General features: G+C 41.4%; 1 protein-coding gene across 2 annotated transcripts; it reads left to right on the forward strand.

Annotated features, from left to right (window-relative positions):
- The first annotated feature begins 7,048 nt into the window (after positions 1–7,048).
- Positions 7,049–10,988, forward strand: LOC4329509 (inositol polyphosphate multikinase IPK2-like). Of its 2 annotated transcripts, none has more exons than NM_001416630.1 (2): positions 7,049–8,347; positions 10,502–10,988. In NM_001416630.1, the coding sequence occupies exon 1, from the start codon at positions 7,425–7,427 to the stop codon at positions 8,310–8,312; it is 888 nt and encodes a 295-aa protein (NP_001403559.1). In that variant the 5' UTR covers positions 7,049–7,424; the 3' UTR covers positions 8,313–8,347; positions 10,502–10,988. The 2 variants fall into 2 exon arrangements, with proteins under 2 accessions (NP_001403559.1, XP_066163109.1); XM_066307012.1 differs by lacking the exon at positions 10,502–10,988 and adding an exon at positions 9,828–10,094 and having other exon boundaries at positions 7,388–8,347.
- Positions 10,989–13,004: the final 2,016 nt, after the last annotated feature.

A 13,004-nucleotide genomic window follows, 5' to 3' on the forward strand; every position in this document is an offset into this window, starting at 1 on the left:
TATCCCTCGAAGGAATTCGCGCAGGCAAGTGACGTAATTATATATATATGATTGTTATATTTGTAATGCAATTAAGACTATTAGATTTAATATACGACACTTAGACTTAGTTTTAATATAAGATTATTATAGTTTGTAATTAGACTTTAGTATATAATTTATTGACTAGCTAGGGTCCTATAATATACGTCACCTAGACTTAGCATATATCACTATTTGAGTTTTAGTATAAGATTATTAGATTTGTAATTAGACTTAGCATATAAGATTGTGTAGGGTTCTAATATACGACAGTTACACTTAGCATACATGACTATTTGAGTTTTAGTATAAGATTATTTACGTTTTAATATAAGATTATTATAGTTTGTAATTAGACTTTAGTATATAATTTATTGACTAGCTAGGGTCCTATAATATACGTCACCTAGACTTAGCATATATCACTATGTGAGTTTTAGTATAAGATTATTAGATTTGTAATTATACTTAGCATATAAGGTTGTGTAGGGTTCTAATATACGACAGTTACACTTAGCATATATGACTATTTGAGTTTTAGTATAAGATTATTTGAGTTTTAATATAAGATTATTATATTTGTAATTAGACTTAGTATATAACTATTGACTAGCTAGGGTCCTATAATATACGTCACCTAGACTTAGCATTTATCACTATTTGAGTTTTAGTATAAGATTATTTAAGTTTTAATATAAGATTATTAGATTTGTAATTAGACTTACTATATAATTTATTGATTAGCTAGGGTCCTGTAATATACATCACCTAGACTTAGCATTTATCACTATTTGAGTTTTAGTATAAGATTATTTAAGTTTTAATATAAGATTATTAGATTTGTAATTAGACTTACTATATAATTTATTGACTAGCTAGGGTCCTGTAATATACGTCACCTAGACTTAGCACATGATTGTTAGCATATAAGATTGTTAAAACATAAATGTCTCATGACTTAGCAGCTGTTTCATGTATGAACAGATGGCTGATCGCGATGAGGAACAGATATTGTACGATACAATCGCGGAGGGAAGCAGCCAGTACTGGAATGAAAAAGATGGGAAAGAGGATCCAAACCAGTATTTGAACAAGGAAGGGAACATGTAGAGGGATGCGGAGGGGAACCAGGAGGGGCACGTTGAAAGGGATGTGGAGGGGAACCAGAAGGAGGAGGATAGTGCAAGTTAACCCTCCGCTGGACAGAAGAGGGCACGCGGGCAACGAGGTGCCACGAAGAAGCTTGAGGGTCGGCACATCATAACGGAAGTGGACGAAGATGGCCGACCTAGTGCCCCGGCAGAAGCCGCCAAGAACTATGTACGTCATAGCGGTTGGGTTGTGCGGGATAACGTGCCTGTCAGTACGGTGTACTGGCGCAGAACAAGGGCACGCGGAGATCATGAGAGCTTTGTCCCAGATTCGGAGAAAGAGATGCTGTGGACCACAATGCTCGAGACATTCACCCTTCCCGCAGGTACAGAGGACAAAGTGAAAAGGTGGACTCTGAAGAAAATGGCAGAACAGTTTCAGAGCTTCAAGGGAGAGTTGTACAAGAAATATATTCTGAAGGGGCAGACACCGAACTTCGACACATTCCCAAAGCTAAGGGATCACTGGGACGAGTTCATTGCATATAAGACAAGTGAACAAGGGCAGGCGATGATGGAAAGAAACAAAGAAAATGCCGCCAAGAAGAAGTACCATCGCCACTTGGGGCCAGGCGGCTATAGCGTCGCGATGCCGAAGTGGGAGGAGATGGAGGCTAGGTTGCTTGAGAGGGGTATCGAACCGGCCACCGCTAATTGGCCGGAACGATCGAAGTTCTGGTACTATGCTCACGGTGGAACACTCAACCCAGCTGATGGCTCACTGGTCTTCAGCGATCAGATACGAGAGGCTGCGCGTCGACTAACAGACACAGTGGAAGCCTCTTCTCAGGGCACGTTCTGACCGGATAGAGAGAGGGACGAGTTGTCACTCGCCCTACAGACTCCAGAGCATCCAGGACGAACACAAGGGAAAGGGGTGATTCCTTGGAAGATTGGGTTCAAGGAGGATATCCACACGTACAGGAGTCGGATGAGGAGCAAGAGAGATACCGAGGCGAAGATTGTTGATCTTGAGTTCAGGGTATCGAGCTACGAGCTCAGCATGCAAGAGGAGGTGGCAAGGAAGGTTGATGAACGCATGGCCGCACATCGGTCCAATGATCCCCAGCCGACCATTCCTCCTGCAATGGTGAGCCCGTCAGGAAACCGTAGCAGCTGCGCCTCAACGGGGCAGGTAGGATCACAGAGCATGGACGCCATGCAAACCCAAGACGAATCCACCTGCCCCGTTGATGACATCACTCAGCGGACACCATGTGAGCTGCATATTCCTTTCAAGAACTTATCAATAAAGGTAAGCTCGTAGTTTATATATTTTAGATTTGCCCATTCCGCTAGTTGCTGCTTATATATGTTGATTACTAATAAATAACCTCTCACCACATGAAGGTGGCGTCGGGCATGACCATCCCAACGGACCCTTCAGGTACTTACCACTGCAGGCCGATTCCAGCAGGATACTCCAAGGTCGAAGTTGAGTTGGTCGAAGGCGCGTACGAGGACCTCGAACTGGATTACCCTGGAGGAGACGGTGAGACGCATCTACGAGACACAAGCCATGCAATTATTCTATGGCGCAGGCTGTACATCATCCTCCCTGGGCGACAAGCGGCGTCTCGTGCACCATCTTCTCTGGCTCCGCCATCTCCTCCGGCTCCGCCATCTCCTCCTCAGGATCCTGCACCGTCTCCTCCTCAGGATCCTGCACCGTCTCCTCCTCATGCTCCAGCACCGTCTCCACCTCAGGCTCCTGCACCGACTCCTCTTCAGGCTCCTGCACTGACTCCTCCTCGGTCTCCTACACCGACTCCTCCGCAAGCTCCTCTTCCGGCACCTTCAAAGTCAAGGGCCCCCCAGGCTCCACCGCCTGCCCACAGAAGGGCAACGAAGAAGGCAAAAATTGACGCCGCCAAGAACAAGGACCCGGGGTACGATTGCACACAAGAGGAGCTTGACGCTTACATGGCATCAGAAGTCAAGAGACAATTCAAGCCTCAAAGTCCAGAAAAGAAGATTCCTATAGACCCGAGTGTCATGAACTTCTTCAGGGGTATGTCTGCACCTGCCAAGGAGGCCATTAAGCTATCGGACTATGAGCGAACGCTGAAGAAAGCATCTTCTGGAAAGTCCAAACTAGTCCCTCAGCTTGGAGAGCAACCAAACCAGGAGATCGAGCCGTTGGTGACCGGTAAAGAAATGACGATAGAAGAATTTATTACTGACACCGGTCTAACTACGGATCAATTGCTAGGAGTCACACCAATCGAAAAGGCGGAAGTGAAATACATGTACGAACTCGGTAAACCGCTTGTCAAGCCTGAGCTGCTGCAGTCCCTACCCACACAAATGTACAAGTTCCATCCGCTGTACATGGAGATGAGCGCCACCGGTAGAGAGATGATCGGAGCGAGGATCAGGGACACGGACTTCTTGCAAGGAGATGACATTCTCTGGATCAATTTCAAGGGAATCTATGAACTATACCAGCTGGACGCCTTCAACGTCTCTATTATGAGTTGCTGGATTTTGTAAGTATATTGTTCAGTTAGATTTCTTACTACGTCTCCTTTAATTAATTAGGTCCTTGTATATAAGTAGACTATAGAAAATAATATACTCCCTTTTATCGTTGTAGAATGGAGATTCAAAGGGCCCGACGGCGGGGGGTTTTCGATACTGGATTCATCGACCCTCGGAAAGTAAACGTCGCAATGCTCGACCAATATCCACAAGCCACAGAGGACAATCTCGTCCATCTCCTGAAGGCGCAGCATTACAAGACGTTCATACTGTTGCCGTACAACATAGAGTTAGTTTAATTTTACTGTTTTCCTATACCAAATTTCATTCCCGTACGAACTTGCTAAGTGTTTCATATGTAATGCATCCCACGTACATTGCAGATTCCACTGGGTGCTTTTACTCTTCGACCTGTCGGCCTGCACCGTCAACGTATATGACTCAATGGATAAAAAAGAGTCTACGTTTGACAAGGTTTTCGAACTTATAGACAGGTACCGTCATAAGTTCCTCTGTTAATTAAGAAAATCTTGTTATGTTAATTGCTACTATGAATCATAGCTTTAAACTCCATGTAGGGCTTGGTATCGGTTCCGTCATTTGGTCCGCGGTAAATGGAGAGAAAGACTTAGGCGGAAGTTCAAATTTCCTGTGAGTACACATGCTCTACATTTATATTTCTCCGATTCAAATACATACAAGTGTATATTAATTAGATCTCTCATTGTTTGTCATTTATTTGTAGTGCGCAAAGCAAAAGAAGGGAACTAACTTGTGCGGCTATTACGTGTGCGAGTATTGCCACTGCCTTGCAGACCAAATCATCACCATAAGAAAGCTCAATGTACGTACAAATAAATTCAAAATTTCATTACGTATCGATTTCTTGTTTAATTACTAATCAATTTCATACATTCATATAGTTTATTCGCATGAGGGATAACCTGACCACGCACAAGGAATTTATCGCGGCGGTTCAAGAACAACTCATGGGATTCATCAACGAACAAATCCTTGATCCCAAGGGTGAATTCTACTACGACGGAAACACAATTCATAGGTCCTTAGCTTCTGAGCTAGCGACTACTACTACGTCGAAATCGTAGCTAGCTAGAACATATAATGGATTGTAATTAATACATGACTACATATGTTTCTATATGCATGTGTACACATTTTCTATAATGTAAATATATTTTGGTCATATATATATACATATGCATTTGCATAACATATATATGTATAAATACATATATATTATGCACATGTACATATGTATTATATATATATATATATATATATATATATATATATATATATATATATATATATATATATATATATATATATATATATATATATATATATATATATATATATATATATATATATATATATATATATATATATATATATATATATATATATGTATGTACTGAAACATGGTTTATATATATATATATATATATATATATAAACCATGCAGCAACAGGGCCATGCAAAAAAAAAGGTCAGCTCGATCTTTAGTCCCGGTTGGTAACACCAACCGAGACGGATGAGCCATCTTTAGTCTCGGTTGGTAACCCAAACCAGGACTAAAGATCGATCTTTACTCCTGGTTAGGTAGATGCCCGGTTTGGGTTACCAACCGGGACTAAAAATCGATCTTTAGTCCCGATTATTTCACCCGGGACTAAAGATAGCGATCTTTAGTCCCGGATTGGTAATCCCGGTTTGGAAACCGGGATTAAAAGGGGTTATAAACCAGGACTATAAAGGGTTTCTCCACCAGTGTATCGCCCAGTCCTAAGCTAAGTACGTCTCCGTTTTATCTGCCGTGCGTAGTGTATTTTTTTCTTTTAGCGTCGGTGTTCCACCGTGTTAGCTTGAAGCCACGCGAGGCGTGAGTGACACGAGACCCAGAGCAGCTGACCGGCTGCCTCGTCTACCACATTAATCTGGACAACTGGATTATAAGTAAGATATTGAGTCGATACTGAATTACTGGTGGTCAACTGTTTAATTGCACACATACATGATCAATTGAATATAACTATCATCTATCTATTATATTATTAAAAGAATAAAAAAATGAGCCTCCACGTTCGCTCTCATGGCCTAGAAATTCTCACGTTAATCGGAGAAAAAGAAAAAGCAGAGTCTATATAGAAATACAATTTAGAAATAGCTGAAATTCGGAATTAAAAAATAAGGAATATTAGAAGAGGAGACTAGAGTCCATATAGAAATACAATTTAGAAATAGTTTAAATTCGGAATTAAAAAATAAGGAATATTAGAAGAGGAGACTAGAGTCCATATAGAAATACAATTAGGAAATAACTGAAATTCAGAATTAAAAATAAGGAATATTAGAAGTAGAGTATAGAGTCCATGCAGAAATACAATTAGGAAATAACTGAAATTCGGAATTAAAAATAAGGAATATTAGAAGTAGAGTATAGAGTCCATATAGAAATACAATTAGGAAATAACTGAAATTCGGAATTAAAAATAAGGAATAGAAGTAGAGTATAGAGTCCATATAGAAATACAATTAAGAAAAAAAATAGATATTCGGAATTAAAAAATAAGGAATATTAGAGGTTGAGTATATAGTCTATATAGGAATTTAAAACTAACTAAAATTTGGAATGAATATAATAAAATTAAAAGTAGAGTTTAGAGTCCTTATAAAAATACAATTTACAAATAACTAAAATTCGAAATTAAGAAAAACATGGGAAGAAGAGTTTAAAGTCAATATAGGAATACAATTTAGAAGTAACTGGAATTCGAAATTAAAAATTAAAGAATATTGAAAGATGAGTTTAGAGTCCACATAGAAATAAAATTAGAAATAATAAAAATTCAGAAATAAAAATAAATAATATTAGAAGAAGAGCATAGAGTCTATATAGAAATACAATTTACAGAAAATTCGGAATTAAAAAAAAGAAATACGAGTCTAGAGTACATATAAGAATATATATAATTTACAAATAACTAAAATTTGATATTAAAAATAATTAATAATTAACACGTATATAAAATATAATATGAATATTACACATTAGTAGTTTTGTAAAGTTATTGCAAAATTTAAAATTATGTTGTCATTTTAATATATTTGAATAATATAATGATAAAACATATATGCTATTATATGAGAGAAAATATAATGATGCTAGCCGCGCAATCTACGTAGCTCACGATGCTAGTTAATATAATCTACTAATTAAAATAGTCGATTGAATAAAAATAAATTTAGAGCCCTAATTTACGTTTCGTTCTGGGGCCCACTGATCTCACCTCGGTGGAATCGGGCTCGGCGGCGAGAGCGAACTCGGTCGGCGCCCCCTCCCATTCCACCTGCGCACGGGCCAAGCGCGGGGCGTGGCCGGCGAGCTCCCGTCCATTCCCTCGTCTCTCTGGATAGGGGATCTGGAAAATTTGCTGCTCTCTTGATCGAGCGGTGAAACTTTCTCACCATTCATCCATCCGGCGAAACTTCCACTGATGAATCGGACTTCCCAAACCTTTCCACGCTCTCGCTCCAAATGACCAAAAGCCAGAGGAGGAGGGTTTCGCAGCAACAACGTGGGCGCCCACGGCCCGCGCCCGGTCAGCGAGGAAACAGATCGAAAAAAAACAAAAGCCGCTGACGTCACGATCTCGAGGCTCGCGATTCCCAACAATCTCTTTAAAAAGCTTCCTCTCGCCGAATCCCCCTCCACCTCCACCACCCGCCGCCGCCGCCGCCGCCGCCGCCATGGCCTCCGACCTGCGCCCGCCGGAGCACCAGGTGGCGGGGCACCGCGCGTCCGCCGACAAGCTGGGCCCGCTCGTCGACGGCGAGGGGCTCTTCTACAAGCCCCTCCAGGCCGGGGAGCGCGGGGAGCACGAGGCCGCCTTCTACGCCGCGTTCACCGCGCACCCGGCCGTCCCGCCCCGGGTCCGGGGCGCCTTCTTCCCGCGCTTCCACGGCACCCGCTTCCTCCCGGCCCCAGCCAGCCCCGGCGGCGCGCCCTACCCGCACATCGTCCTCGACGACCTCCTCGCGGGCCTCCCGTCCCCCTGCGTCGCCGACGTCAAGATCGGCGCCTGCACGTGGCCGCCGCGATCCCCGGACCCCTACGTCGCCAAGTGCCTCGCCAAGGACCGCGAGACCACCAGCGCGCTCCTCGGCTTCCGCGTCTCCGGCGTCCGGGTGGTCGATGCCCGGGGCGGCGCCGTGTGGCGCCCGGACCGGTCGGAGCTGAAGGGGATCGACGCCGCCGGGGTCCGCCGCGTGCTCCGCCGCTACGTGTCCACGGGCGGCGGCGACGGCCTGGACTGCGCGCTCGCCGCCGCGGTGTACGGAGGGGAGGGCGGCGTCCTGGCTCAGCTGCGGGAGCTCAAGGCGTGGTTCGAGGAGCAAACCCTGTACCACTTCTACTCGGCGTCGATTCTGTTCGGCTACGACGCCAATGCGGCGGCGGCGGCTGCTCCCGGAGGTGGAAGCGGCGGTGTAAGGGTGAAGCTGGTGGACTTCGCGCATGTCGACGATGGGGACGGGGTGATTGACCACAACTTCTTGGGCGGGCTCTGCTCGCTCATCAAGTTCATCGGCGACATTGTCGCCGAGGTTACCGAGAAGGCGTCTTCAGATCATTCTTGAAAATTTTGTCAGCTTGGAGATCAGATGATTAAACGGTAAAGCAATGCCCCTCTATGTTTTGTTCTTTTTGTTTTGTTAGATTTGGATGACAATGTTAGACATTGAGTCAGTAAACAAAAGGAGGATGTAAAGCAAAACGGCAAATCTCTTGTGTCTTGGATTATGTTCTATACTGATGGAAGAAGATTAAAGTATAAACAGAAAAAGTGTCACTGTGGTCTGGGGGATGCATGAACTTGAAAAGGAGTAGAATTAAATATTTATTTAATTTATTGCAAGAAAGAGTAGTAGTAGAATATTGCCACTTTAATGAAAGTTATGATGCTACGAAACAAAGAATTGGTTGCTATGCATCTAGAGAACCTGGAATTAGTGCCGAGGTCCACTTGTTATAGATGGAGAAAGAATGTGAGAAAATTGTGAGCCAACTGCCTCGTCTATGACATGTGGGTCCACCCTGTATTGGATACAATTTGGATGCCAAATTGGTTAAGAACAAAGCCAAACCAGTGAAAGGAGATTTAGATGGTTGAGGGACGAGGTTTACCAGGTTTTGAAGTTGAGGAAAAATTAAACTGAGTAAAGAGTTGAGATACTAGAAATAGACGTTTTCTAGTTTAATTGAAAAAAACCTGGACACTGCATTGATCTATACTATACTGTTCACATCCTCACAGCTGACTGGTTCTGAAATTATTTGTTATGGCTTCGATTGTCTTGTGCTTCCTTAATAAAGATCTGATGTTGGGTGGATGTTGTCCTTTGTGCCATACCCAAAATGAAGTCCTAGTGAGATTGAGACTGTCCATTGAGGCAATTTATAAACTATTTTGCTTAGGTACCGTCTAAACTCTAAAAAGCATACCATTTGGTACTCTGTTTAATCATTTTCTCTTCTTACTCAATAAAAGCGATAAGACTTGTTCTAGTGATCCCCTTTTGAATATTTCTCATGCTTCAATCCCTTCAATGCTGGCTTCAGCGGCTAACTAGCTATGTAGTAATATGTACTTGCTACATTGACTATATGTCAGCTAAAAACGTACTTACAATTTAAATCACAAGCTTATATAGTTAATATTGACTATACCATGCTATTGCTAGTTAACTTTTCACAGAATATGTCATGTACGGTTTAGTGCAATATTGTTACAAGTAACAATATAGCAATAAGTGCAGTAAGCAAGCTATGATACCTTGAGTCCATGATAAAAGGGAGCGATGATAGTTTACTATGTCTTTTGTTCACCAGTCACCATGGGTCCATGGCTTGTATTGTAGACTAATGGCCAACACTAACTCCAAAACCGCTGATGACAAATGTGATACTCCAATCACTAGTTTAAGGAAAAAAAAAACAATGTCCTACTTAAACTTGGGTGGAATAATTGGAACTCACAGATAATAGAGATAACTAGGTTGGTTCATCTACCTAACATATTGAGTCTGGATGATCCCTTTCAGATGCAGTAATGAATTCCACCATAACTATGGGAACATATGCTTGAAATGCAGGATTGCTTGAGATATTCCATGGAAGGTAAAGTGAGGCTGAAGAAAGTCTGTAATTAATGTGACAGAAAACTCAATACAAGCCACAAAGTATTATGCTTTGCAGCCAAACTGAGGTGCCTGAGTATGCACACACTTATTTTATCAGTGCATGCTATTACTAACTTTAGGGAATGCGAGAGAATATGTAGTATGTGCACACTCTTTTATAATGATGCTATAAAATGTGGATGGGCAACTCATGCTTGAGTTCAATTTTTCAGATAAAAACAGCTGACTGTAACCTTGTCATTGTTTTGATATCGATAAAGTGATTGGTGAGAGAGTTTATCCGTGTTTGCTTTGCTGGGCGAACAACGTAGTCAACTGATTTCACACTTCTCACCTCATTAATTATATTGAAGTAATTTAGGCCATGCCTAGTTCCAAACTTTTTCTTCAAACTTCCAACTTTTCCATCACATCAAAACTTTCCTACACACACAAACTTCTAACTATTCCGTCACATCGTTCCAATTTCACCAAACTTCTAATTTTGGCTTGAACTAAACACACCCTTAGTCAACTACCTTGCTACTACTGCAGTAAACTGTTGTTCCCACATGAAGTTTCACTCTTTTGTCTGTTGATTACGGAGTTTATGAGTACTCATGTGTATACTGGGTTTGTTCTTGCAGGTCCAACATTGTGTTCTTGCAAATGTCACACATAATAAAGTGCCATCAAATGGAGAAAGAGTCAATTGTTTGAAAGAGGAAACTTCACCGAGCTGCCGGTAACGTAAATGCGAAGCGACTCACCGGCAGCTCTCCCGGCAAACTTACGGCAACTGATACCTTTTTTTGCATACCCCCCTTTAAAACCATGGGATTCGGGGTGCATTGGATCTTACTCTTTAGTTGTATTAAAGAAATGGTGAACAAAAGATGGGCGTTGTCATTCCACCGAGAAAGAGTTCTTTCGCTATATTTCATACTTGCAGTCTCATAGGGAATTTTGCAAAGAATTGTCCGAGCATCATTGCAGGCCAAACACCTGCCTTTTCTGAAAACATATTTATACGAACAGACATCTAACGAATGTTTTTCTTGTATGAAAGTCGACCATAAGCACCAAACTCTGATATTCGAAACCTAGTGGTGTGGTATTAACCATTTTGTGTAATTTTAGCGACTTTGGCTGTGTTCTTTCCCTCACTTTCCTAATTTTTACTCCCTCGTTTTTCACACACGTACTTTTTAAACGGTTAAACGGTGTATTTTTTTGCAAAAGTTTTCTAAAGAAAAGATATTTTTTTAAAAAAATCATATTAATTTATTTTTCAAGTTTTTTTAAGACTAATACTTAATCAATCATGTGGTAATGGGAATTCCACTTCCCAAAAGCAGCCTCTGTATGGGTTCATTTGAAAGAAAAGGAGGATGAATTATTATAAAGCTATATAGTATTACAAAACTATCATAACCAAACTATTATAAAGCTATATAGACTTAGTATTACAAAATTATAGATGTGGCACCGGATCTATTATGCTACCAATTTAAGGTCAAGTACCTTAAAACCATATGTCTAGTAAAAAAATTAGTAGTGAAACAAAGCTATAGATTTTAGAGTTTAGTTTCCTACTGCTATTGTTCTGCTGAAGTTATAAACACTATAGTTTTACGATATAATTTGGCACTGAATCTTTAGTCTTACGGTATTATGCCTCAAATTTGATGATAAGCCCCAATGCTAAACCGGTAGAAAGCGCGCAAAACCTCTTGCCAAATTCACCTTAACAAAATTGTTTCTCAAAAGCGCTAAATCACGGAACCAACATGGCAACATGGGTGGTTCACTCTTGGAATTCGCACGCAGATGCACGCAGCTAGTAGTAGGCGTGTTGATCCAGCGACTGAAGCAGCAGCGCAGCACTCATGTGAGACGGTGAGAGTCTGGATGATGACTGGCGACTTTGTTAGGACTCGGGACCAGATGAGCATGAGCTGCCTGCCTCCCTCCCACGACCCACGCACATCGCGATCGACCTTGCTTTGGCACGTGATGATGTTACACTGTTCTCTACTTTCTTCGTTTCATAAAATACGAACCTCTAGTTCTATTACTATCATTTTTGTATTTCATAAAACGGAGTAAATAGACAATAGTGTACCATCACATAATAATAGTAATAGTACTAGAGTTTTTTTTTTTCTTTTATGAAACTACTCTACCCGTCCCATAATATAAGATATTTTAGAGGGATATGACATATTCTAGTGCTACGAACTGGGATAGAGATGTGTCACATTCTTTCAAAATTCTATAAAGTCTATCACCGGTCTCTAACTTGTACCGCTGTGTCATCCTGGTCCCTAAACTCGCAAATCGATCGTTTAGGTCCTCAAACTTGTTCGACTGTGTTATCCCGGTCCCTAAACTTACAGAACTCTCGTTCAGGTCCTCCAACTTGTTCAGTTGTGTCACCCCGGTCCCTAAACAGGACGGTCTAAAATCTTTATATCAAAAAGTAATTCATAACTTTTTCATGTGAACTCTAATTAAGACAAACTTTATATCAAAATTGTAGCCCTCGACGCGACCTACAACTTTGTAGTTGAAAAGTTTTTGAATTAAAACTGTTTAGGGTCCCAAAATATTGTTGCATGTTATAGATTTTGAAATTTTAATTTTAAAATTACATTTTGGGACAAAAAATGACTTAAAATAAAAAAATTCAACTACAAAGTTGTAGATCGCATCGAGGGCTACCAGTTTGATATAAAGTTTGTCTTCATTAGAGTTCACATAAAAAAGTTATGAATTATTTTTAAATATAAAGTCTTTAGACTGTCTGTCCTATTTGACCCAGATGATATTCAAATCCAAATTTAGGGACCGGTGTGACACAACTGAATAAGTTGGAGGATCTAAACGAGTGATCTGTAAGTTTAGGGACCGGGATGACACAGTCGAACAAATTTGAGGACCTGAACGGTCGATTTGCGAGTTTAGGGACCAGGATGACACAACGGTATAAGTTTAGAGACCGGTAATGGACTTTAATCTTTTTTATATTTTGGGACGGATGAGTTACTGCACTACTAATAACTCCACTCCACTTGGATCGTGCAGTGCAGGGGCGCATGCTGGAGAGAAGAGAATTGGGGGGGGGGGGGGGGGGGGGGTTTGGTGGAT

The sequence above is a fragment of the Oryza sativa genome, chromosome 2 (assembly GCF_034140825.1).
Source record: "Oryza sativa Japonica Group chromosome 2, ASM3414082v1".
NCBI lineage: Eukaryota > Viridiplantae > Streptophyta > Magnoliopsida > Poales > Poaceae > Oryza > Oryza sativa.